Raw genomic sequence first — 25824 nt, 5'->3', positions numbered from 1 at the left:
GCTCCCGGGCGGCCTTTTCCTGCGCGGCTTCCCCCGCGGAGAGGCCGGAAGACGCGGGCAGCGCCGCGCCGCGCCGCGCTGCGGGAGGCCGCTCCGGAGCGGTCCCGAGCTGGCGCAGGGGGCTGCTCGGCGTCGCGGGAAGAGCTCTGTTTTGTTTCACTTTGGCAACAGGTGCTCGTTCCAGAAATTTCAAGGGAATTTGAATAATTGCCCGGTGATGCTAATTTTATCGCAGTAYTAGTTCTTTTAACGATATGAGGAAACTGGTTGGTCCTGCTTTTAGTGCTGGGTGTTTTGTACTCTGAGTCATGCCGTACAGTCCAACCTACTTCATTTAAATACATTTGCAAATGCCGTGTTTTCGAGATGAGCAAGTAACTGAAGCACCCTGGGTAGCAAGTCCTGCTTGAACCTGCAAAAAGAAGTCAATTTTAGGCTATCTGTAGTGTGAGGAAGCTGTGCAATGCACGCTTTTGATGCTTTCGCGCTTCAGGGTCCTTTCTGTATTTGCAAAGTTAATCCCTTTTTTTTCACCTGAGGAAGGAGTTACCTTGGGTAAACTGAAGTTTCAGTTTAAATGGCTTCTTAATAGCCCTAAACAGCTAAGAGATTGTCTTCCTCACTCTTCAGCTAAATTGGAAGTTTTTGTCTTCTTGATCGCGCATGAAGAGGTCAAATGGCTTGTTACTGCTTTTCACGTGTTTTCATTGTGCTTCCCGTGTTAAGCATTTCRGGAGAAACGCGAGTTTTGTAGAGGAGTTCAAACAAGTCTCACCTCCCGGTGTAAGATGGGCATTAAATAAATGAATCGGGAGATGAACAAGAAAATTTGTGAAAGAACGTGGAAGATCTTTAGCTGTGACTTTTTTACGTTGAGTTCTTTACCTTTTGACTGGTAAATGAGGTGGGTCATGCTAAAGTTCTCGCAGTGTCACATGGGGACCTGCTGGAGTTTTGTGAGGTGACACCCCCCCCCCCACACACACACACACGAGCAGCCCGTGTTTTGCTTCTCTTTGTTTCATACTGTTTCTTTGTTCTGAACTGAATTCTCAGTTGGCTCAACTGAACAGATGTTTAGTAATGGTCTTGTAGGCATCTCATTCATTTCTTTCTTTCAGCCTTTCAAGAAGTATTTTTTTTTTTAAGTTCTGTCTTGTCCTGGTTGAGTATCCTGTTGTTTTTGGTACTAAGAACAGGAGCAGGTGAAATTAAATGTGGGAGATGATGGGGAAAGATGGCTCTTTTTGGGGCGAGGGGGGGGGGAAGCAAAGGAGAGAAGGACAAAAAATTTCTGGCCCTAAAGGGTAGTTGAAGACAGTGTGCCAAGGAGTGGGCAGGAAGGACGATGAGCAAGGACTGTCAAAAAAACAAACCCTGAGAGTTGTTTCTCTGTTATCAGTTGTACTGTTAGTAGCAACAACAGTTAYTTGATTTAGTAAACAAAAGAGTCAGAAAAATACATTCTCTAACACGCTGCCCTGATTCCAGAACAAAACTGTAATTCAAGTTCTTTATATAGAGTTGTTCACTTGGTGCAGAGTGATGAGGGTCACCTGGAAAAGGAAAAACCTTGAAACTGCTGTTGCTTCAGGACCAGAGCTAGTTCTTTCACAGTATTTTCCAGAAGCAGCTTTAGGAGGGCTTTGGCTCAKCACCCCAGAAGTGGCATGCTGAGCTCCTGGACCGCAGCTGGCTCTCTTGTTTACGTTCATATGATGCTACAATGATGGAGCTAAATTGGATTATGGAGAGCTGGCTCTGTCCCTCCTTTTGTGGAAGGGATCACTGATCCATGACCCAGTAAATTTTACAGTAATTAACAGAAATGTGGCTACACCAAAGAAACGGAAGATGGATGCGCTATCCAATGGGAGTAGATAGTAATTTGTAGCCAGCTTATTTGCTTTTACATGGGTATCCTCTGTTGTTCAGAAAATAAGTTATTTCTAATTCTTTTTCCCCTCAGGAATCATTTGATGATGCATCACCAGGAAAACAAAAAGAAATCCAGGAAGCAGATCCTACATATGAAGAGAAAATGGTATGTTGGGGAATGCAAACAGTTGTCCAGTACTTACACAATTGGTTAAAATTTAATTTTCTACTCTTTTGAAATCTATTAACTGGATTTATAGGCCTTTGTCCAGTCCTTCAAAATCATTCAAGTAGTTTGAAACCAAAAAAGTCAAAGAAAAAGAAATCTCTTTTCCTTTTTAGTGTTTTGCTCTCTGCTTCTCTGTTGCTTCTCCATTTCCACTGCAGTGATAGTTGTTATAACTGTGAATGTGTTTTTCTGGTTCTAGCAAGTATAGTCTTGGCAGTTTTGCAGCAGTCTAGATTTGGGAAGAATGGGCTAATGGGAAATATTCGGATGCCTTCGGGGGAAAAAACATAATAAGAATTGTGCTGTTGCTTTTGGAGTTGTCTGTAGAGTAGTCCTTCCTGGAGATAAGGAGGATCATGAAGAGTTTAATATTCACTTCCTAGGTCAGAAATTGAAAGATCATCTAGGAGAGGGCCTATCCTGACTGGTTACTACCTTACTTTCTTAACATATGGAATCAGTTGAAGTCTCGAGCCTTTTTATATTACTGTTAAATACGGGAAAATAACGCAAAACTTATCTTTGAAGTGCAGGAATAACAGTCCTTTACAGGAAAATATGTATACTTTTTTATTGGGAGAGAGAGGGGAGAAAAAAAATAGTATAAGGCTTTAAGTAGATAGTGCTAATTCTTACATTAATTCTCAAGTGAAATATACTTTATTAGGAAGACTTCAAAACAGGCAGGTTCTTTAAACAGTATGGTTTACAAGTCTAAGAAAATAAAAGAGGAAGTTCTTAAACTTAGTACTTTCAAAATTCACAGGAAGCTGAGAAGGGTTTGCTGTTCGGGACAAGTGCTGATTGTAAGCCTTGTTCACCTTTTCTACACTTTTATCTAGACTGAAAGGGATTTGTTAGCTTTTTTGAAATTTAGTTCATTCTTTATGAAGCTCTGCTTAGATTCCTCCAGTTTGAAGATGGGTAATTTTATGCTTCACTAGTTGGACAAGAGAAAACTTGCTGTTTTTCCTTATTTGTAGTTGTTAGGATATTMTGAATTTAGGGGATGGAGCCATCCACTTCTCACCATCTTGTCACATTTTCTTTTATATTCCTTCCTGTTCTCTTTCCTTCCAGTTTGCAATTCCAGTGTCTGTGACTGTATGCAGAATTTCTTCAGAAAAAAGTGAAACTGATTCTTGTCAGTTTGTTACTTATATTTCTTATTACCACTAAAAACTATTTAGTCTTCTCTTTCTAATTTCTTTCCTGGTAAATCATGAAGAAAGCAAAGTTGTAGTTGTCTCCTCTAGTCTCTAGACAAGCACAGCTATGAGAGAGATTGTATTTTGTTACCTAAAGGTTGTAGCTAGTGTTTGTTAATCTCCTAAAGGAATATTCTTAAGCACAATGCAAATGGACTGTGTTGTGTATGTGAGCAGTACCAACACTTACAGAAGGTTTATAACTAAAATTTTAGAACCAGAAAACATCTGTAAAGCAGTTTATACCTCTTAGGCTTCTATTTTGCACAGCCAGTGAAACAAGTACTTAAAAATAAGGATCAGCAATTTGAATAATAAAATAAGACCTCACCTAGTTTCTTCTTCATATGGGAATATATGGAATAGATAGGAAGACTGTAGATGTGGATTTTGTAGTTGTGACAACCAAGCTTAAACCATAATTGGAGTCTGGCTTATCTCTGGCATGTACAGGATTTACTTGTGTATATAAAGCACCTGACTTTCTTGCTCTCCTTCTCCTGACTCCACTATATTTCTAAGCCTTATACATAGAGCAGGATCTGCTTACTTGAAAGAGGAGAGTATTCACTGAGTTGCTGTTGGTCTTGCAGCAGTCTAGAATATATGTTCCTTTTTACTGAGAAAGCTGACTGTCAACCSTACAGGTTGCTAAATACCAGGTTGTGTTGTGGTGACTGGCAGAATGTCAGAGCGTTTGCTATTAAACGTGGAGTTGTTTCTTTTTCTCGATTGTCTATTCTAAAGTCTCCATAAATTCAGGATAGCTGAAGTGGCCATGGGAAGATCTATTGATTCTAGGTGGAACTTGTCTTAAAGGAACTGAACCTTTTAGATAATAATATTGTCTCCTGTAATCTTTTCTTACATAGCAGAAGTAGCATCTCATATCAAAGGGTGCAGTCTGACAAGTCAGGCTGGGCCTATCTAATAGCTCTGCTGCTGAAATAGGTGCTCTGACTTCTAACTATGGGCTCTTCTGCTCTCTCTCTTCTCTGCCTCCCCTTCATGCTAGCTCTTTTGCTTATCTAACACCTCGGTGAGGCGGTTTATCTCACTAAGCAAGCAGGAACTAATGCAGTAGAAGAGAAAATAGTTGTTGCTAGGTTGGTGAGGTGGACAAGTTTATTGAAGAATTACATGAATGCTGGATGGGGAGTAAATTTCTGGGAGGGAGACCATCGTTTTTGGTGGAAGAAGCTGTTAAATGAACCCAGCTGCATTGTCCAGAGACACCCATGCAATCTTTGTACTAAAGCCACATATCAGTCTTAGGCAGGTCTGGCTTACAACTTGGATTTTATTGTGTGGTAGAGGTTAGCCTTCAGCTAATAGAAGAATGCTGAACGTGTCAGCAGCGATTGCATTGTTGATGCAGTTTTTTTTTGCTCTTTTGTTATTGTAGGTATGCATTTGAAAAAATATGAATCTAAATTGTTTGAAAGCATTGCTAGWTTTTTAAAAACTGAATGCATACTGCAGTGTTTCACACTTATTCCACTTCATTTTCTTTGTCAACAGCAAACAGACAGAGCAAACAGATTTGAGTATCTGTTGAAGCAGACTGAGCTGTTTGCTCATTTCATTCAGCCTGCTGCTCAGAAAACTCCAACTTCACCTTTGAAAATGAAACCAGGACGTCCACGAATAAAGAAGGATGAGAAACAGAATTTACTGTCAGTTGGCGAGTAAGTGATCATATGTAGACCATTTTGTACTGTAATTATGGATTTTATTGTACTTTAGGAATGTTAAGTTAAACTTGCTAGCCTTTTGTTAGTTTTGGTGTGTTTATTACACTGTATTTTTTTTTAATTTCTTGACTATAAGTTGAAGATTGTTTAAGAATTCTAAGAATTTGGTGTTGGTGGCAAAGTACTGTCATAGTTGGAAGTATTCCAGCATGAAGAAAAGTGGGGGCAGAAAAGTAGAGCCTTCATGGCTATAAGTTGCAAGACTTTGTGGATAGCATTGKAGTAGTACAGGCAGCTTGAAAATCAGAAATGAAGAAATGTGGATTGCCTTCCTTGCAGCTTTTATGACTGCAGTATCTCTCTGGCTTTTGTCAGATGTTCTATAGCTCTTRATGTACACTGTCTTAATCTGTCTAGCACCTAAACACGCTAATATTTGAGGCTGCTAATAATATCAGCTGGAATCTAATAGTTTATTAAACTATTACTATGTAATAGTATCTAAAAAATTWAAAGGTACATTTTAGTGGATGAGCTCATTTGAAAAAACTCACAGGAAGCTCCTTCAGGTGTTTGTGGTCTGTACCATGTACCACAATGCTTGCTATTAGATTTGATTTTGGAACAGTTTAGTGTCTTTTCAGATTAGCCAGAAACTTAACTTTTTTTTTTTTTTCCTTAAAAAAAAGCTACCGGCATCGTAGAACAGAACAGGAAGAAGATGAGGAGCTGTTAACAGAAAGCTCCAAGGCAACTAATGTATGCACTCGATTTGAAGAGTCTCCATCCTGTATGTTTYCTCTTTTCTTTTTTTCCCCCTGAAAGTTTCTTTCYTTTAAACCTGTGTAGTTTAAAATGGAGTTTATTCTCATCCTATGGTGGGAGATGAGTTGATTTAGTTGGAGGGGGAAAGGAAAGGAAAATAACCAGTAGCCACCTAATTGGACAAAATACATTAGGAAAGGGCTTTGTCTTTTCAGGCTGGAAAGATGGAGTTGTGAGTCTTGTCCTTTAGAAATCTGGTTGACGTACCTTAGTTGCTAGGAAAAAGCTAGCTGCAGCTCTTTCCTCGTCCAGCTATATCTGGACTCAAAACTCTGTTCTTAAGTTGACTATCTTGCAGTTTTTTCATCTGTAACCTAYCTTCTGGTACAATTAAAAGTATACAACAGCTTTTAGTCAATTTAATAGGGAATTTAATATCCTATTATTTTAATGCTCTAGTATGTTCTGATTTGGGGGAGGGGATTTATAAAATAAGAATTCACACATATCCTGGGGTCTTGCACAAACCTGTGCTGCTGAAGCAGTGTTAGCTCTGGCTTTTTGTGCTTATAGAAACAAAATGTACACATCTTTGATCTCTTATTTGTCCTTTGGAATTTACTACCTGAAATTTATTGCTTGATACTGTTCTGTAGCTTAAATAATCGGTTTCAATTAGCAGTCAAGGGATGGTGAAATTCCTTGGTGAGTTTTTGCAGATCTTTTAGTCTTTTCTTCCATGTCTTTTAGATGTTAAATGGGGAAAGCTGCGTGATTATCAGGTCCGAGGATTGAACTGGCTCATCTCTTTGTATGAAAATGGCATCAATGGAATCCTAGCAGATGAAATGGTATGCCTGTAGCCTGTGCTTCTGTTACAGGAATGTGAACACAAGTGATGCAGTACAATTTTAGTTCAGCTAGCTATTCTTTTAAATAGTACAAAATGCAGTGTATGATTTGCCATATTTTATTTTTCTAGTGTGTTTTAAATCAGTAACATTAAAACCGCGTACATCGCATTTTTCTGTTAATTTGAATAAGCTGTGTAGGCAACTTAAGAAATGGACATGAAAATGGATTCGCTCAATCATTAGGAAAATACAATTCTAGGGTAAAAATGTTGTTCTGCAGAATGACGCATCCTTTCCCCCCCCCTTTTTTTTTCCTTTAAGTTGCAGTTATTTTGTTATGATATTCTGAAGCTCCCTTTGGTGAAGAGGACATCATGTACGAAAAGAGCAACAGATGTGGGAACACTTCCTATTGTGGTTAGGGTGAAATGCAGGATGGCAGAGATAGAAATGTCCTGTATGGAGTGATGTTCTCAGYAGCAAGAAGTGCAACTGTGTGAAACTTTCTGGGAAAAATGATGTTAAAGTAGATGKAGCTAGAGAGATATGTTAAAAAGTCCTTATTACCATGGCCGTGGCCATTTCAGTCAGTACTGACCATAGCCTCTTTTGCTTCTGTTTTCACTCTTTCCCTGAAAGATATAAGGTGAAGAAAAGTTGTAATAGTTTGTGAGGCAGATATATATTTTTCCTCTGTGGAGTGATCTTAGCTGTATCTGATTTTTGTAAGGAGCTGATATGGAAAAAAAACAAAGACCTGATAATATTTCAGTATAACTGGCAGTTGCTTTTCTGCGCAGTAAAATGTCTTCAAGCTAAATTACAAACAGTTAATTTTAAGTTGTTGTTTAATAATATATTTAATTTAGTTTGAATTTAATTCAGTTTACTATAATTCGAGGATTTTCTTCAGCGTACGTACTTACGAGTACAGGATTTTCTTTGTTGTATACAGCTGTAAATGGAGCAGGCTTATTTTAGCAGAGTAGTTTGGGAAATTTTATAAATAATTGAATTTGTTGCATTCCAAAATCCCTCTTGTTTTGGGGAATTTAAATATTTACTATTAAATCTTGGTGGATTTATTTTTAAATGTTCATTGTCTTGTTTAAAGCTTTTTACATAGCCTGTGAACATGTTTTCTACATCTTACACCAGGTGAAATGTGCTCATTTTGAAAACAGAATTGAATTCTGGGAGCAAAAATAACTTGCATTTGAGATTTTTTTTTGAATCCTGTGTATTTGAGTCATAGTCTTTCTGAATTTCTGAAATGATATGAACAAACCATATGCATATCTTCCTCAGTTGGTTGTAATAAAATTATATGCTATATGCTTTATTATATGCTATATGCTTTATTATATGCTATATGCTTTATTATATGCTATATGCTTTATATATTATATGCTTTAGTATTTCTGCTGGATAATGAATAGAACACTTTTAAAAAGAGATTTTAAGGAAGCTCAATGATTGTTTTCTTATTTCATATATGCAGCTCTTTACATTAGCTCATGTTTGCCTTCTCACAAGAACTGAAATCATGTGGTGCCTTATAAAAGTCATCTTACAGAATTCTTAAATTGCTTACTTTACTTTAAGTGAATGCATACTTACTGTTTTTAATGTTTTATTGGTCTCTACATAAACAATCTGAGTATACCCTATTTGACAAAGAACAATTTTACAAAGTATTCTTGCCCTTCTGAAAACATGTCTTATTTGAGAGGTAAGGCAAAGTTCTAACTTTATGATCACAGATYTGAAAATGTTAGCCTCTCTCTTCTTAACATGAGAGGCAGTATGAGTTTCTTCTAGTTAAGATTTTGATGCCTTCTGTGAGTAACACTGTCTTTAGTATATCTTAGTGATTTATTCAGGCCGCTGAATCTTCTGTCAAATTCTCGGAGATCATATTTGAGTTTTTTTGAAGGTGTTTCTGCAGAAATTTCTTCTGACTTATTAATTTCTCTCACAGGGTCTTGGGAAGACACTGCAAACAATTTCACTTCTTGGGTATATGAAACACTACAGAAATATTCCTGGTCCTCACATGGTGTTAGTTCCTAAGTCCACTCTACATAACTGGATGAATGAATTCAAGAGATGGGTACCTACACTTCGAGCAGTTTGTTTGATTGGTGACAAAGACCAGCGAGTAAGTTTTGACGTGGTTATTTTTCTTGTGTTTTCTTGTGTTCAAGTCCAGCAYGTGATCTTGCTGTCCTTATCTTCCATTCACAGTGAGGCAGGGAGGGACATTACTTGGATTTGTAGTRACTAAACATTTAAGACCAACAAGTGCTACCTACTTTAAATGTAACCAGCTCAGAATTCATACGTATCTTGTCCAGTTGTTGCCTTATCGCTTTATGGTTGTAATTTCTTGTCCTCAGTTTTTCTYCTTTTGTGAAGGAGAAAGATACTAAATAGGTTTACTAAATACGTAAACAAACTGATAAATTATAAAATAGAAAAGTGAAGCGGTTTATATAAAGTGCTATCAATTGTATGAAGTATATGAATCTAAACAGTAATTTGTTTTCTAACTGCTTTATTACAATACCTTTTATTGACTGTAATAGCAGCTCTTAAGAGGATTGTGGGATACCAAGTAACTGTTTCCCGAAAACAGTCTGTGACCTTAATGTCTAGGGGGCTGGAAATGTCTAGGGACTTGACTGGAAAAAGTGATGCTCAGATGAACCTTATTCTGGTTGAATTCTGTCAATTATAAGAGAAAATATTTTTCAACTACWTACAGACTTTTATTTGAATCATTCTCTCTTTTTTAGCACATCAAAGAAAACTTCTGTATTAAAAAATACTGAGGATATGGTGGTGCATCTATGGAACTGTCAGCTGGAGTTAATTCATTTATTTATGGAAGGAGTCCATATTACTGATGTCATTAATCTTCTGCTCTTGTGAGCAGGACTTTTTTTTTTTTCCCTATTCTAAGGACACCTAGCTTTATTTACAGAGTTTCTTGGGTTGGAGATTATGTAACAAAAACATTTATGAAGATTTTAAATAATTCYGGAAATCATCGATCCATATCTGATACCCTGCAATATTCTTAGTGCATATTTTCAGAATTCAAAATTTATTTTTCTTTCTTCAGTATATTTCTTGCTTATATGAGTTAAGCTCTTCACATAAATTCTTCTCTGTAATTTGGATTCTTACCAGTTGCTGGGTTATCTGTTAATGCTTGGCTGTCAGCATTCTAGAAAATGTTTAGTTTTGGCTAAGTGAAGCTGTGCTTGGGGTTATTTTTCATATTCAAAAACTAGAATGTTCTAAACTGGAATTCAGATTGAATTTTTTGAGGACTCTTTCTGAACCTCTTAATCTTACAGTTCAACTATTCAAAAATTCCTGTGTGTATTCATTTGCAGTTTCCAAATTCAGATTTTAGAGCTGAAATCTTTCTCTGCTCTGCTGCAAAGGTTTTAGCAGCTTCGGCACTGACAAAATTCTGAAGTTTTAAAATAGTCATTTGTTATATCAAGTCTATAATTAATCTTAACTTTATTTTCAAAATTAACAGCAAAGTTGTTTTAAAATTTTGACATCACTAAAGTGTTCTTCTTGTCTTAGTTTAGACAAACCTCAATAACCAGCAACTGTTGCTTTGCTGTCTAGGCTGCCTTTGTCCGAGATGTGTTGCTGCCAGGAGAATGGGATGTCTGCGTAACATCATATGAAATGCTTATCAAAGAGAAATCAGTATTCAAAAAGTTTAACTGGAGATATTTAGTAATAGATGAAGCCCACAGGATTAAAAATGAAAAATCAAAGGTAATTTATGCTTTCACTGACATACATATATGTGTGGGTTGTTAGGCAGGTGTTGGGGGAAATCTGGTAACATGGTTGTATCTGCTTATGTCTCATTCTTCAGTTATCAGAAATTGTGAGGGAATTCAAGACTACAAATCGGTTGCTGTTGACTGGAACTCCACTTCAGAACAACTTACATGAACTCTGGGCACTTCTTAACTTTCTTTTGCCAGATGTATTTAACTCATCTGAAGTAAGTCATGATTTCTGCTRATCAAACTAAGTGAACTTTGGTCCTTTTCCAGATCTTGAAAATAAGCCTGAATACATRTAGTTCTGAGAATTATGCCTTGTGTATCAGGTTGCTCTCTATAATCAGATCTCTTCTTGATGTCTTGGAAGGTAAGATAAAGGATTTCAGAGAAATGCGAACGTATCAGTTTCTGATAATGTCAGATTGACAGTCAGTAAACGTAATGTAAGTGTAGTAGGTAAGCTAATTTTCTCGGCATAGTCATTTTTGAATTGTAAGCTTAGCAGATGTGAGAGGTATTACCAATCACAATGTGAAGGTGATTTCTGCTGCATTTCAAAATAGTTGTCTTAGCAATCACAACGTTTAATCCTAACTTGTTTTTTTGTATGTGTTATTTTATTCTTTATTCAAGTCTGCTTTCCTGTGAGTTGGCGATATTATTTAATCAGCAATAGACTTCACTAAGCCATAGAACCTGAGTGTCTGCTGATCTGATCAAGTAATGATTCAGGAAGATAGTTATTTCTGTGCCCATTTTCAAGCATATGCTTAACTGTTTTGATGAATTGAGAAATGAGTGTGTAAAATCTGTGGGAAGGGAGCTCTTGTGATACRTTCAGGCAAAATTTTACCCTTTCCATTTTATTTTTCATGAAATGCTGTAYTGGTATGCAGCTTCCAACAGGAGTTTGTCTAGCGGGCTGATAGTTGGTGAATCCTATCCTTTTTCAACAGGAAAGGATAGGCYTGTTTTTGTTTTKTTTTGTTTGTTTTGTTTTGTTAAGGTATAGAGTAATCTTTTAAAGGTATCATCACAGATTTTTCCATAAGGATGACTGCTTGAAAGAAAAACCAAACAAACCTCAAACCAGAAAAACTTAAAAGATATGAAACCAAGTTTATTCTGACGATAAAATGACGAGTTTTGTTTTTCCCTCATAACTGACTTGACTGTGGTGTTCCAGAACTTACGCTCTGAAGCCATAGTCCTGCTTCACAGAACTAAGCATGACAATGAATGTAACAGAGCCAACTTAAGCTCCTAATCTGGGGTCCGGCTGTGGACGTTCTTCTGCACCATTTGTAATTCTCTTTGCTCAGGTGCTGATGTGTTCGAAGTGTTAAAATTTCTGATGTGAAAAATATGGTACTGCAAGCTAATCTAACTCTGGGTACAACTGAATTTCTACTGGATTTTGTGCATYTTTTCATGTAAACCAACACTTCTTTATAGTATACCGAATGTGTAAACCTGTGCTGGATAGGAACAAAACAGGAATAAGTAAATAAAACTGAGGATAACGTGAAGGAGAACAAACAGATGATCTCTTTGAAAGGCTTTGAAAACTTCATCTAAAGAAGTATGATTATCAATACTATATTAGTGCAGGTAATTTTAAGAATTAAGGAAACTAGGTTACGATTTTGGTAACAGTTCTGATAGGTGASAAGCATATATTGTTTGAATTTTCACTAATAGTGGCCACAGACTCTTACTTCATTTTTTTCTGAGGAACAGCTAGCACTTCTTTTTCATATTAATATTTCTTGAAGAAGGAGGATAGGTGGATTAATGTCTGTGAGCCCTAAGCAGTTGGTTTTACTCTAGAAAGAAAATTGAGGCATGCTGTTCTATCGCAAAAGCAGCTTAAATCTTAAAAAACATGATTGTAAATTGGGGTTTTTTTGGAAGGTTCAGAGTAAGCTGAAGTAGATAGAGATACGGCTGAATAGCATGTTGAAAGCAAAGTGAGGTAGACCAGAAGGACTTACTAAGTGTGTAACAGAATCACTGAGGTATTTTTACTCATCGTTGCAGTGATATTGCAATGTACCTTGAAAGGGAACTACATACATATGAATTATTTTTTTGATACAGGACTTTGATTCGTGGTTTGATACAAACAACTGTTTAGGGGATCAAAAGTTGGTGGAACGTCTCCATATGGTAAGTGTCTCTGCTKTGAGCGTAAATGTTATGTTTATCTAAGTTAGATTTGATTTAATTTGTCTGATATTATTTCAAAAACTGTGGTAGGTTTTCAGAATAGGTTGGAGAGGCTCATAAGAAGATTAATTTCTTGAAAAGGAAATGGTTTGGGGGGAGGGGGCAGGTCAATAGTTTGGGTTTTTAAGACTCTTAAATGCTTACATTAAAAATAATGCTGTGAGGAAACCTTGGAAATTTCAGTCAAGCAGGGGGGAAAAAAAGACCTAATCTAATCTTTGAGTCTTCCAAAAACGCCTTGTGTTTATTCCCTTGTGTAACAATCTGTGTATGTGGATTGTTCTTCTTTCCGATGATCTAGATCAGGTAATAGCTTTGGAGTTTGAACATCTAGAAGAGAAATTATCTGCGCTGCTTCTGTCTATTGACGTATTCAATATTTCAGTTTCCAAAATACGTTTAACAGTGCAATTTCTTTCAGGTGCTACGACCATTCCTTTTACGTCGCATTAAAGCTGATGTAGAGAAAAGCTTGCCTCCAAAGAAGGAAGTTAAAATTTATGTGGGTCTCAGCAAAATGCAACGAGAATGGTAATTCATGTATTTGACTGTGCTGTGGTTAAAGCTCAGAAGGAATGTGCTGCTTGAGACTCAGTTATTGTGTAGAACTTAAATTAATTCCTTCTGATATACTAAATTCTTCCCAACTCATTAAGTATAWCCTTGTGACGCTTTTATCATGACAATGCTATACATCAGTGAGAATTATCTTATGAAATGGGGGAGGATTCACTTTTGACTATACCTTATTAGTTAAGGGAACTTTGTTACATACTTACAGAGAGTTTTTTTCTTTGATATAGGTATACACGAATCTTAATGAAGGATATAGACATACTGAATTCCGCTGGGAAGCTGGACAAAATGAGACTGCTGAATATCCTTATGCAACTGCGAAAATGTTGCAATCATCCGTATCTGTTTGATGGAGCAGAACCTGGTCCACCTTACACAACAGATATGCATTTGGTCACCAACAGTGGCAARATGGTGGTATTGGACAAATTACTACCAAAATTGAAAGAACAAGGTATACTTCACTTTTTCTTTGAGACTTGTTTAGTTTAATGGTTAAACATCAAAACTAGGAGGATGTAAAGGGAAGCAGAAGMTTCGTGATATTCTGTCTTGTAGTTAAAACCCTCATGTAGGTTGGAAGTAGTTGTGTCTATTTGCATAARTTACTTTATATTTACATTTTTGAATTTTCTGACAGACAAGTAAATTGACTTTAAGAACAACTTTATTTCTAGATATGCTAATTCCAGCACAAATGCTTTAAAATTTTGTTCTTTATGCTCTGTTGTTTTTATATTTAGAAGAGAAATTTATTGTCCTATGCCACTTTTTTCCCCAAGGAATTTTCCCAGTTTTCCCAAGAAAATTTCCCTTGCACAATAAGTATAAATTATATTTAAAGAATATGGAAATGCCCATATATGAAATGTTGGGTATTCATTGCAGTGCTCTACAGTACATTGGTAGCAACATCTGCAGCCCTGCGTTATAATTCTGTTATTCATAGAAACATTTGAAGTTCTTTCACATTCTAATGCTTGGTCAATAAAAATACCACTGTTTTTCTACATTTGTTATTCCATGTATACGTTCCTGAAAAGTTGTCAACATTATGTTATTTAAGTGAATCCTTTTATTTATAGCTGTTTTTGTTGATAGTAACATGCAACTGCTCTCCTTCCCTTTTTGATTAGGCAAATTCATAAAGTTCAGTAACTCTTTAAGTTTTGGTGAAAACATAAAAGCTTTTTACCCCCTAAAGGTTCAAGAGTCTTAATCTTCAGTCAGATGACCAGAGTCTTAGACATCTTGGAAGATTACTGTATGTGGCGAAATTATGAGTATTGTAGGCTGGATGGACAAACACCTCATGATGAGAGACAGGTATTTAAAATTTTAAGCATTTTATTTAAATAAAAATAGTAAGTATTCATAAAATATTTGGTTCAACTGACCTTTCTTTTTATTTATACAGGCTTCTATTAATGCATATAATGAACCTGGTAGCTCGAAGTTTGTGTTCATGTTGAGTACACGGGCTGGAGGTCTTGGAATCAATTTAGCTACTGCTGATGTTGTAATTCTGTATGATTCAGACTGGAATCCACAAGTAGATCTTCAGGCTATGGTAAGAATTCAGATGAAAATGTCTTTTTGCCTTTGTTTTCTCATATAGCTTTCCTGTAAATGTTTGTGTGACATAATGTAGTATTTCCACACCGAGTTTATATTTTTCCTGTTTTAGCACAGGAGTARTATTTTTAAGATTGATTTTCAGGTCCAGTGCAGCTTTCACTTTGAGGAACACACCTAGTCACGTTTGGCCTATAAAATGATTTCAGCGGAGGGAAATGCTGCGCTACCGTTAGCAAYGTTTAATTAAAGTAACCTTTTTTAAAAACAAATTCTAGCACAATGTGTATTTATCCCAAAAGTACAAAGCTTTACTACTTTGTGGAGGTGAGTGTGTGTACACTATCTTCACTGACACTTGGAAGGGAGACAAAAGCTTGACTAAAATTTCAAAAACTGCTTGTAAGGCGGTGATAAGTGAATGAGCTCATTTTAGCAATCATCTTCTCTTTTTTTCTTTGTTTTTTTGGAGGGGGAGAATAGATTTACATGCCTCTCTGAGCTTGGGACATGTCAAGAACACTCCTGACCATATAAGAAAGTGTCACTTAAAAACTTCCAGTATTTAGTGGCTTCTGAGGCCTTTCAGTGGCAAATCTTGGAAATTTCTTTAATCATTTCAGCTGCAGGTTCTTAAGTATTCTAGCTAAAATTAATTCAGAGGAATGATGGAACCAGGGACTGGAAGYTAAAGCCAGATACCAGTTACCACTACAGGTGTATTCAGTTACCACTAAAGGTGCATGTTCAGAATACTCATTCTCACAGCGGTTGATCATGTCCCACTCAGGTGAGGTTGTGCATCCGATGTTTCTGGCAATATCTGTAGCAAGACTGAAGGATTTTGAGGATAGCTTTTGGTCAGGAGAGAGAGAGAATTAGTTAAATGCTTTGATTTTATGGGTGGTCAGAGAAGGGCTGAAGCACTCAAGTCTTCTTTTCCCCTGTGTGATTCTGAGCTAAGAAAAAAGAATCATCACCGACACCCACTATTTTTAGGTTTAACATCTAGAGTGATACTTACTCACTGTTGATGTCATGGAGCAGGGTGGGGGGGGGACTTGAAAAGCAAATAAGAACAGGCTGTCTTGGGTAGTCATGTTAACTGGATTTCTGTAAAGATGTAGCTAACCTAGGCTATTCTGTTTTATAAATCAGTACGTTAAAACTGACAAAAATTGAAGGCTGATTATTTATATGTGCTGGAAAGCAAGCATTAATTTTTGTGTTACGTGTTTTTTGCCTAGGATCGAGCACACAGAATTGGCCAAACCAAAACTGTTAGAGTGTTCAGATTCATCACGGACAATACGGTGGAAGAAAGAATAGTGGAACGTGCAGAAATGAAACTCCGGCTAGATTCCATAGTCATTCAGCAAGGCAAGTATATGAAGGCAGTTTTTCTCTTTGTACATRTAACATGTTTTCTTTTTTTTCAGAACTTACTTATAAACTATGGAGAAATCAATCATCTAGTTCAGAGGTTCTGGGAATGTTGCATTTGCCCCAGTGGTGTTTTGTAGATAGAGAGCAAAAAAAGTCCTGATCTACTTGGAAATTCCTTTTCCAGAAAGGATAGGTTTTTGACATTAACTTTTTGATCACTTCTCTAGTGATACATATGTATAAGTGGGTCTAGTCAGAACTTTTTTTTTTTTAAGTGTTCAACTTTGAAATGAAGAAATAAATGCTTTTTTCCTGTTTTTTAATAATAGGTGGGGAGAAGTGATGACAATGTAACCCTCCCGGTTCATTTAGATGGGATCAGTTACTTTATTTTTGGAAAAGTATTGCATTTTAGTGTCATGTTAACGAGGATGTTTGATCCTGAAGCTGTTGAAACATAACCTGTAACATGAAGCTCATATAGAAAGCTTTACATTCTAAACACTGCTGTTCAGATGCAATTACTGTATAATTAAGCAAGTGTATGCAATCCCTGGCTAGATTTTGCTGACATTTTTTTTTCTTTTGGTGGAAATGGTTCCTGTGCCTTCTGAGTAGGGTGAATTTCTTTAACTTGGAAATGTCAGRGGAAGAGAAAAATGTACTCTGTTCCTTCAGTAACGTAAATTCTTTAGTAAGTTGTTACCTTCCAATGCTTTTATCTTCAGGAAGACTGGTGGATCAAAACCTGAATAAACTTGGGAAGGATGAAATGCTGCAAATGATCAGACATGGAGCAACACATGTGTTTGCGTCAAAGGAGAGTGAGATTACAGATGAAGATATTGATCACATTTTGGAAAGAGGTGCAAAGAAGGTGAGAGAGTTTAAAAAATAAAAACCAAAAAATAATACAGTGTCTGCCTAGCCAATAACTTCAATGTAAGGTGGAGGACTATAGGTTTTGCTATTAAGGAATTCCATACTGCTCATACACTTTCAAGTTTTTTTTTTTTTTTTTTATTGTTTTAACAGAGATTTTATAATGCAGTACCTTTCAAAATTATTGTTCTTCCCTCTCCCTCCTAGACCGCAGAAATGAATGAAAAACTCTCAAAGATGGGTGAAAGCTCACTCAGAAATTTCACAATGGATACAGAGTCCAGTGTGTATAATTTTGAAGGGGAGGACTACAGAGAAAAACAGAAGGTAACATTTAACTTTTATTTTAGAGGAAAGCACTGATTTGTAAGAATGATCTATATTTTATTTAAAACATTATTTGTAAAGTACAGTGTAACATACAAAAATAGTTTATAAGTTTAATTACAGCTTTTAAATATAAAGCAGCTGTAGGCCTAGTTTTTTATAAAACTCTCAGCAGGTATGAATATTTTGTAAGACTTAGTCTTAATATATTTCTTGGGGGATGGTGGGGGGGGGCTTGCTTTTGTAGATGGCATTTACAGAGTGGATTGAACCACCTAAACGAGAAAGAAAAGCCAATTATGCTGTGGATGCATACTTCCGAGAGGCTCTTCGAGTCAGTGAGCCAAAGGCACCTAAGGTGAGTTGACTAATTAAAGTAAATCTTTCAAATATATGTGAGAAATGGTTACAGCTGAAAGGAAGAAATTGCTGTTAATTCATTAAAAAAATATTCTAAACACTCTATTCACTTTTATAAATTGGGGGGAGGGGGAACTTGAAGACTTAAATTCAGAAAGATCCGAAGGGCTAAAGGTGAACTTCTGTGAGGAAAAATTAGGAGCAAAATGAAAATCAAATAATGTAAGAACAGAGGAGGGTAAGACCAGGGTGTTTCTTATTTTGTTTTTGCATTTTATTTTTGCCTAAGCAGCAGCGGTGGTGGATTTTCATTGCCTGTGGATTTTCCTTATTGTTACTCTGACACCTGAACTTTGCTCAGGGGGAGGCATGTTGACTTTCTCCTTACAGCCTCTCCCTGAACGATCCTCTGTCCTTTACTTCTAAAGTAGGTCTTGATGGTTGTAGTTCAGTCACTTTCCTGGTGTTTTAGTATTGACTGTTTTAGTAAGGACACCGCATTTTTTTGCAAAATTAAAGCTTTTGCCTCTCACAAACTGAACTCATTCATTTTTTACAAGCAAGCAAATTCTGTATGTAAAAGGGAGTCAACTGCAAACTTTCTGCATTTCAGGCACCACGGCCTCCAAAACAGCCAAATGTACAGGACTTTCAATTCTTTCCTCCTCGCCTGTTTGAACTATTGGAAAAAGAGATTCTCTACTACAGAAAAACAATCGGTTACAAGGTAACAGAAAAATTCAGTCATTGTGTCATTGCATTTTGTTGCAACATTTAATGGTAAGGGAGTCTGTACTTGCCCTGTCTTTCACACTGATATGAATGTAAAAAAATASACTTCTCTGAACAAATGATTAGGTTGTTATAATATGTTCTATTATGTTACATTATATATGTTTTATATATATACACACACACACACACACATATATATATATATATAAATATGTTATAATAGAGAGGCTACAACTAGTGTTTATTTGTCAAATTTTACATATCTAAAACCTTTCAGGTACCTCGTAATCCTGATCTACCAAACGCAGCCCAAGCACAAAAGGAAGAGCAGCTCAAGATTGACGAGGCTGAACCTCTTAATGATGAAGAATTAGAGGAAAAAGAGAAGCTTCTAACGCAGGTATGGTCAGTCCTTCAGTGGAATTGAAATCATCTTCAGCTTGCGTTGTCCTCTACAATGTTATGAGAATATTCTTTAGTCATTGATTCACAAATGCCATGTTCAATGTGGTTGCAAATCTTGGTTCACACTGAAAAGAGATTGAGCGAAATCTAGCATTAGGTTTGTCATGGGCYTAGATGCCTTTGCAGAATGCCCACCAGACTCATGCATGTAGATGCTACTCAATCTGATCTACATCCTACGTATTTTTAAATCTAGTGAACAAGAACTGTCCCAGCTTCCAGAGTCTGGATTCCCAAGTTTGCACTGACTGTAGACACTGACACCTCTTCTCAGTTGCGGGACTTTGCAGACTGGCCGCAGAGCTGATGTGCTGCTTTCCACATGATATAAAAGTGCAGCCTCTGCCAACTGATCACACTCTATAAAACTGAATATGGCAGGGTGAGCGGTCAGTTTTCCCAAAACGTGACTGTAAATGACTAATGTCCATCTCTTGAAGAGGATATAAACTGTATAGGTACATATTTAGAGTCTACCTAACTTACCTAAACTTGGTTGATTTCTGTAACTCCTTGCCCTAGAGTATTCTGTTTTCAAGTTTGTCTTTTTCTGTGGAGGATTATAGGATGAGATCTCTTGTTTGAGTAGTAATGCACAGGAACTGTTCCCTGTTAAGAACAGTACAGTCAAATAAATTGTTGCCAATATGAAATTAGCCTATTTTGGCAGCTGGTAACTTCATGGTGCTATTCCATTTCCTGGTGACTAGCATCACAAGATACCTTTAGATTTTCTGAGGGAGACTGACCAGGAAAAATGCGGACGACTGATAATGTCTGCTAGGCACTTGGTACTCTCTGACTGGGAAAAGGGAAAAAAAAAAAAAAAGAAGCAATTAAGTGCTCTCAATTCTGTCCCCGCCTCCCCCAAAATAAACAAAAGAGAGCCTATGTTCTAGTGTGAGGGGCTGATACGTGAAATACAGACTATTAACTGAAAGCACTAGGTAGCTAACTAGTGGAGTGGAGTAGGAACCCAGTGCTAATCATTATGCAATATTTAGAGGGAGAGACTTCAGTGACACTAGTATAAAAGCGAGCTTTTTCCTAACATTAAACTACAGAAAAAAGAGAGGTTTAATGTTGTTAAAATGATGGAAATGTTAAACATAGGCACTTTAAAGAAAGAAATCTATTGAAACAAACTTCGAGGAAGACAAATAGTGAACTTACTTACTTACTTCTGTGCAATGTTTGTTTTTGATTGCTATAAAGGGATTCACTAACTGGAATAAGAGAGATTTTAACCAGTTCATCAAAGCTAATGAGAAGTGGGGCCGTGATGATATTGAAAATATAGCACGAGAAGTAGAAGGGAAAACCCCCGAGGAAGTCATTGAATACTCAGGTAACTTACTTAAGTAGTCAACTCTGCAAATCTGTATTTAACGGCATCTTTCCTAGCCTGAAATGCCTATACTAAACGTTATTTTTGCGCATGCAAAAATGTTACTTTTGAGACTTTCTTATATGGCTCTGTAAAACTTTCATGGTGGAGTTGTACTGCTGGATTTATGAGATACCCATCTTTTAGCATGTTTGGCTCCTGCATAGTTACAGCTGTCCTGAAATGTGCATGTAAGCTAGTATTGGTCCACCTTTAAATATTCTAAATCCATTCTAGTTGGAGACACCTSTCTTCAAATATTTGTTGGTAGTTTTTGCAAAAGAAGATGCTGAGAAAACATGCTTATTAGGTAGRGAGATTTATTTTCCCATTAGCCAAACACTTTCCTTAAATCTTTACACCTTTACTATCCCTTTGTTAAATGGGATACTGTAAGTGAATATAGTCAAAAGATRTTTTGCAAGCGAATATAGTCACTCTCATTTTTTCTTGCAGCTTAAGATCTACTTGGCTACTTGCCTATGATGTCTTTGAGAGGCATCTCCCACTGCTGAGTCCAGCAGCTGCAAGGACCTGGTGCCAAAATTTTAAGGGTATACAGCTGCTTACAGATGTGACCAACCCTTGAAAAACCTTGTATACACACCTAATAGTCTTTTAGACATTTGCTGTGGTCTTTGGCCACCTGTAGGTACCCTCCCTCTTTCTCTTGTAATAAAGTATTACTGTTACAGCAGTTTCAACTTTAAAAAGCTTTTTCTTTGAGAAGGAGATAAACTAACAAAAACTTTTCTGGCCTGTATCACACCTGATTTAAAATTAGGATTTCTATATCTTAACCTCTTCAAAATAGTTTTGATAATACTGCAACACATGATTTCAGCAAGTGAAGATTCCTTAGTAGACAAATACATGCCTATTTTTGTTTAGCAGTAAGTTTTGATAAAAAGGAAGTAACATCTAACATTTTTAAGGTAAAAAACTAACTTTTGAGCTGTGCAATAAGAAACTAACCACCACTTCTTTTTTTTTAAGCTGTGTTCTGGGAAAGATGCAATGAACTCCAAGATATAGAAAAGATCATGGCTCAGATAGAAAGAGGAGAAGCCAGAATTCAGAGGCGGATCAGCATAAAAAAAGCACTTGACACAAAGGTATTTACTCTGTGTGTGTGTGTCTGTCTGTCTGTCTTTCCCTGTGCCAGTGAAGGGAGATGCAGTGCTAGTAGCACAATCTTCATTAGGAAGGCAAAGTGGGTATGGTATTTGCCTCTCTTACATATTCTTCCTCAGCGCTTTCCATTCTAATCAATGGAAACTTTGCAGTTTCTACCCTTGAATTCAACTGTAAACATCCAAGTTAAAAATTCCTATTTTGGCTGATAGATTAGGCCATACATAAAGATCAGCTGTTGTTTCTAAGTTGTCTTTACCAGGGGTTGAACAGTTCATAGGGCATGTAACAAATCCCCAATAACTACATAGTTTTCAGAGARGTAGAATTTCTCATTTTTTGAACCCCTGGAACTGAAAATGATATACACACTTATCTACTTACCCAGCAAAGGAGGCTTTCTTTTCGATCTGTATGCTTAACAAGGTGTAGGGTTTGATAATGAGCAGATCTGCAATTAATTAAGGCAAAAATACTAGATTTTTTTYCCCCACTTCAGGTTTGACTAGTTTTCCTCCTAAGGAGGTCAGAGGAAGAACAGTGTCTGACTATTACCAAAATGCAGCTGAGCCATAAGCTACACAGTCTCATGTACCCTGTTAATCCAGCTCTGATTTTGACCATTCCTGAGCTTTCGGTATGTTAAAGAGAATCATTATTACTGTTTGAAGGCCAGCAGATCTCAACTATTTTCAAATGTTTCAAGTGTCAGGATTGAGGTCTACAGTTAACCAAAAGATCACAGGCAAAGCTGTCAAACTCAGCAGTTTAGAAAATACTGATAAATTCAAATCTTGAACCTACTGTTCCTTAAATGTGGTGACCTAGCACCAAAGGTCTAATAAAGGTCTAATTATATAACTTGATGTTTTTCACCTCTCTACAGTCATGTGATGTATTGCTTTAACCTAAAATGATTCAAGGCTAATTCTAAATTATGCCTTAGTTTTGTATGATCTTTTTTGTTTAGATTGGCAGATACAAAGCCCCTTTCCATCAGTTAAGAATATCATACGGTACTAATAAAGGGAAGAATTACACTGAAGAGGAGGATCGCTTTCTAATCTGTATGCTTCACAAGCTAGGATTTGATAAAGAAAATGTGTATGATGAATTAAGACAGTGTATCCGAAACTCTCCACAGTTCAGATTTGACTGGTTTCTCAAGTCTAGAACTGCAATGGTATGTATTAATCYGTTTTGCTCTTTGTTCCTGAATGCCTGTGAATTCTCCCTCAGGACAACGTGATTATGTAGCAGGTTTAAGTAGCTTTTGCCTATGTACACATGTGCATGTGTACAATATATTAAATTGATAGAGACTTCACCACAAATGTAACAAACGACAAATACAGCAAATGAGGAAGTCTTACAGGAGAAAAAATTTAAATTCCAAAGCAAACATTTGTAATCAAATCCATTCCTGTTAAGCCAGTCAGTAACTACCATGAAACGTTTGTGGATTTCTGTGGTATTTTACTGTGYCAAGTTTTTGCATGATGATATAAAAAAAAACCCTACATTTTTAATGTTCTAATGTGATGATTTTTACATTAAGCAGCTGTCTAATCTATTGAATGTGTTATCCAATTTAGGAGCTGCAGAGAAGATGCAATACTTTAATTACCCTGATTGAAAGAGAAAACATGGAATTGGAAGAAAAGGAAAAGGCAGAAAAGAAGAAACGTGGACCAAAACCCTCATCGGTAATATTTACAAAGGCATTTCTCTGTTAAAGCTCATTTAAGATAAGCTGCTTTCCTAGTAATTGTCTAGGAAAAGCAATGCATGAAGTTATTTGGAAAAAAAAATTTACAGGGCAGAGTTAAGAGTGACTTGAAGTCGGCATTTTGAGTCAGCTAGTGCAGGCAGAGATGGAAAATGAGTTCAGGTTCTAAATTGTAGCTTATATACTTTGTGTGTCTTTCTTTAAAAAAAAAAAAAAGATAAAACACACCTGAGATTTACTTGACATTTTGATTAATTTTATCCCTACAGAAATTATTTCTACCTGAAGTATTCTATGTGCAGGCTCTGTGGACTGTGCATTCCACTTTAAGACCCTTACTGTAGGTCGCCTGCTACAAGCGTTCCCACACAGACACTGCTGTCTGCCATCACTTTCATTGTATGGAGGAAATGGTCATGAAATGAGCCGAGTCTGTCACTATGAGAACAAGCACATATGCTTCAGACTACTCTTTTTTCCTGAATACATGTAATGTTTTCCTAAATATGTGGGCCTGCTTTGTAAATGAAATAGCATGTTCTGCTCAGTTTCTTGCCTAGAATACTGGTTCTACCAAAAAACAAATGGCAGCTTACTCTGCAGATGTGCATAAATCAGGACAGTTACAGTAGTGGATTAATGTTTCTTACAACTGCTCACACAGTACTTTAACGGGTATTTAGAAATACCATGCCATAAGTAGGAAGCGTTATTACGTGCTGACTTGCTTCTATACATTTTTTCCTCTATGAAATCATACTCTTCCAGAATTAGATGAATACCGTAGAACTGTTATACTGAGTGGGATGTGCATATTTCCAATTTATCACATTTTAAACTGCGAGGGTACACCATCACCATCTGTTTTTATTTGAAACACATTGCTTACCTTCTTTTTTTTCTACCAYGGTAACTTACTTAAAATCTTACCTTACAGGCACAGAAGCGTAAAATGGATGGTACTCCTGATGGTCGTGGAAGAAAAAAGAAGCTAAAGCTGTGAATGCGGACTTTTTGTGATCACTAAATTTAAAAAGTAGTTCTTTAATTTACGGGTCTTCATAAGATGTACTGTATAATGCTCAACTATTATGTCATTAAAGGACATCGGGTTCATCTGTTTACTGAACTAGAAACATAGTACTTAATGTAGTTTCACTTTTTTAAATGCAACAGCTGTGCTGAATTTTTTTTACCATTAACACTTGAAGTAATAAATAGGCTTCATTTATTAATAAAGCTTCACTGGACTTTTTTTTCCATAAACGTTTCCACTTGAATACCATTTAGTCACTCTAAGCCATTTTTACGTAAGCAAATACTGTTTTTCCATTATGATCAATAGAATAAGTGTTTTTCTTGATATGAGTAAGTCATCCCCTCCCACTTCCTACCCCAAGTTAAACCCAGTTTTTGGAAATTCTGTGGCTTTGACTTTACTTTATTGAACTTCATTTTACTGTGCGAACATGCTGTGTCCTGAGACATTAGGGAKAAAGACAGACAGGTATTTACTGCTTCAAGAATGTCTGAACGACGTGTTATTTGGAACAAAACGAAAACATTTTTTCTGCTTACTGTRTGTGCTAGCAGAAAGGCAAGAAACACTAAGTTTGTACCTAATTACACTGGCCTAAGGATAGCAGCACTGTTATCAGTTACCTGTTAATAATAATCACTGTTATCTTTTTTACTGGCAAAAAAAGAAGTCAGGACACAAAATAGTACATATAACAACAACTTATTACAAACAACTGTGCTAAATACCGAGAGGATCTTGATTTCTGTGAAAAAAAAGGAGATGCTGTGCTAGATTCTGTATTGTAATCTTACAGCTGGGCCACACTGTTCAGCTGAGGTAGTCGACTGGTACCACTCAGGATTGTTTCCTGTGCTTTCCTGTTCAGGTCTTTGGCACGTTATCACTACGACTAAATTCTATGCACGCTCCCCAGTGCCATCATCTAATTTAGGATAATTTTGGAATTCCTGGAGGGAGAACAAAGTCTTGAGTGAGTTGGGGATTCAGTTTTGGCTCTTTCAAGAACACTAATCAAAAGGCATCAGTGCCGTGTAAACCTGGAGGCCTGAATCCCTAGCAAATCACCTCCTTTGAACTTTGGCAACTCTAGACTTAAGGAAAAGCTGTGAATTTACACATGTAAACTTAATATACAGTAGTACKATTTTTACTGGTACATTAAGTGAGTTTCTGTTTGCAGGTAGCTAATTTGCAGACACCAGCCAAGAACATATTGTGCTCTTAAAGCAAAAAAAAAAAAAAAGTCCCCAGACAAAACAAAAAAACAAACTATGACAAACTATGATAGTTGACAACTAGCTTACACAGAAAAAGCCTTCCTTAGAGGAAGTGGAGAGGAAGGATGTATTAAACAAGTAGCTGAGCAGCAGTTCATTTGTGTATCCAGTTTTCAAGTGCCAGTATGCAGACAGGGAAATGAGCTAAACACTAATTTCCCAAATTGTGTTCTACTAGTAATATAAACTATTTTTTCAGACAGATAGAAACAAATCAAAATTTTTGCTGTATATATCATAGTTAAGTTGCCCACTTACTTCCAGAGAA

At 36.6% G+C, this 25824-nt stretch overlaps 1 protein-coding gene across 1 annotated transcript in view; it reads left to right on the top strand.

The window, feature by feature from the left end:
- Window positions 1-24476, top strand: part of SMARCA5 (SNF2 related chromatin remodeling ATPase 5) — a 26225-nt gene extending 1749 nt beyond the window's left edge. The window contains exons 2-24 of the mRNA XM_085313151.1: window positions 1944-2044; window positions 4837-5003; window positions 5699-5799; window positions 6525-6625; window positions 8610-8789; window positions 10280-10435; window positions 10539-10670; window positions 12553-12621; window positions 13103-13212; window positions 13485-13711; window positions 14462-14583; window positions 14675-14827; window positions 16080-16212; window positions 16947-17095; window positions 17308-17427; window positions 17675-17785; window positions 18401-18514; window positions 18800-18922; window positions 20203-20335; window positions 21371-21489; window positions 22479-22691; window positions 23104-23214; window positions 24175-24476. Coding sequence (XP_085169277.1) covers window positions 1944-2044; window positions 4837-5003; window positions 5699-5799; window positions 6525-6625; window positions 8610-8789; window positions 10280-10435; window positions 10539-10670; window positions 12553-12621; window positions 13103-13212; window positions 13485-13711; window positions 14462-14583; window positions 14675-14827; window positions 16080-16212; window positions 16947-17095; window positions 17308-17427; window positions 17675-17785; window positions 18401-18514; window positions 18800-18922; window positions 20203-20335; window positions 21371-21489; window positions 22479-22691; window positions 23104-23214; window positions 24175-24240 — 3011 coding nt within the window. The 3' untranslated portion in view covers window positions 24241-24476. The remainder of the gene's footprint in view (window positions 1-1943; window positions 2045-4836; window positions 5004-5698; window positions 5800-6524; window positions 6626-8609; window positions 8790-10279; window positions 10436-10538; window positions 10671-12552; window positions 12622-13102; window positions 13213-13484; window positions 13712-14461; window positions 14584-14674; window positions 14828-16079; window positions 16213-16946; window positions 17096-17307; window positions 17428-17674; window positions 17786-18400; window positions 18515-18799; window positions 18923-20202; window positions 20336-21370; window positions 21490-22478; window positions 22692-23103; window positions 23215-24174) is intronic.
- The last annotated feature ends 1348 nt before the right edge of the window (window positions 24477-25824 follow it).

This window comes from Rhea americana, unplaced genomic scaffold (genome assembly GCF_003343005.1).
Source record: "Rhea americana isolate MKP2758 unplaced genomic scaffold, rheAme1 scaffold_38, whole genome shotgun sequence".
Classification (NCBI taxonomy): domain Eukaryota; kingdom Metazoa; phylum Chordata; class Aves; order Rheiformes; family Rheidae; genus Rhea; species Rhea americana.
Note: the sequence above shows the minus strand (reverse complement) of the source record. Positions and strands in the feature narration are given on the sequence as shown.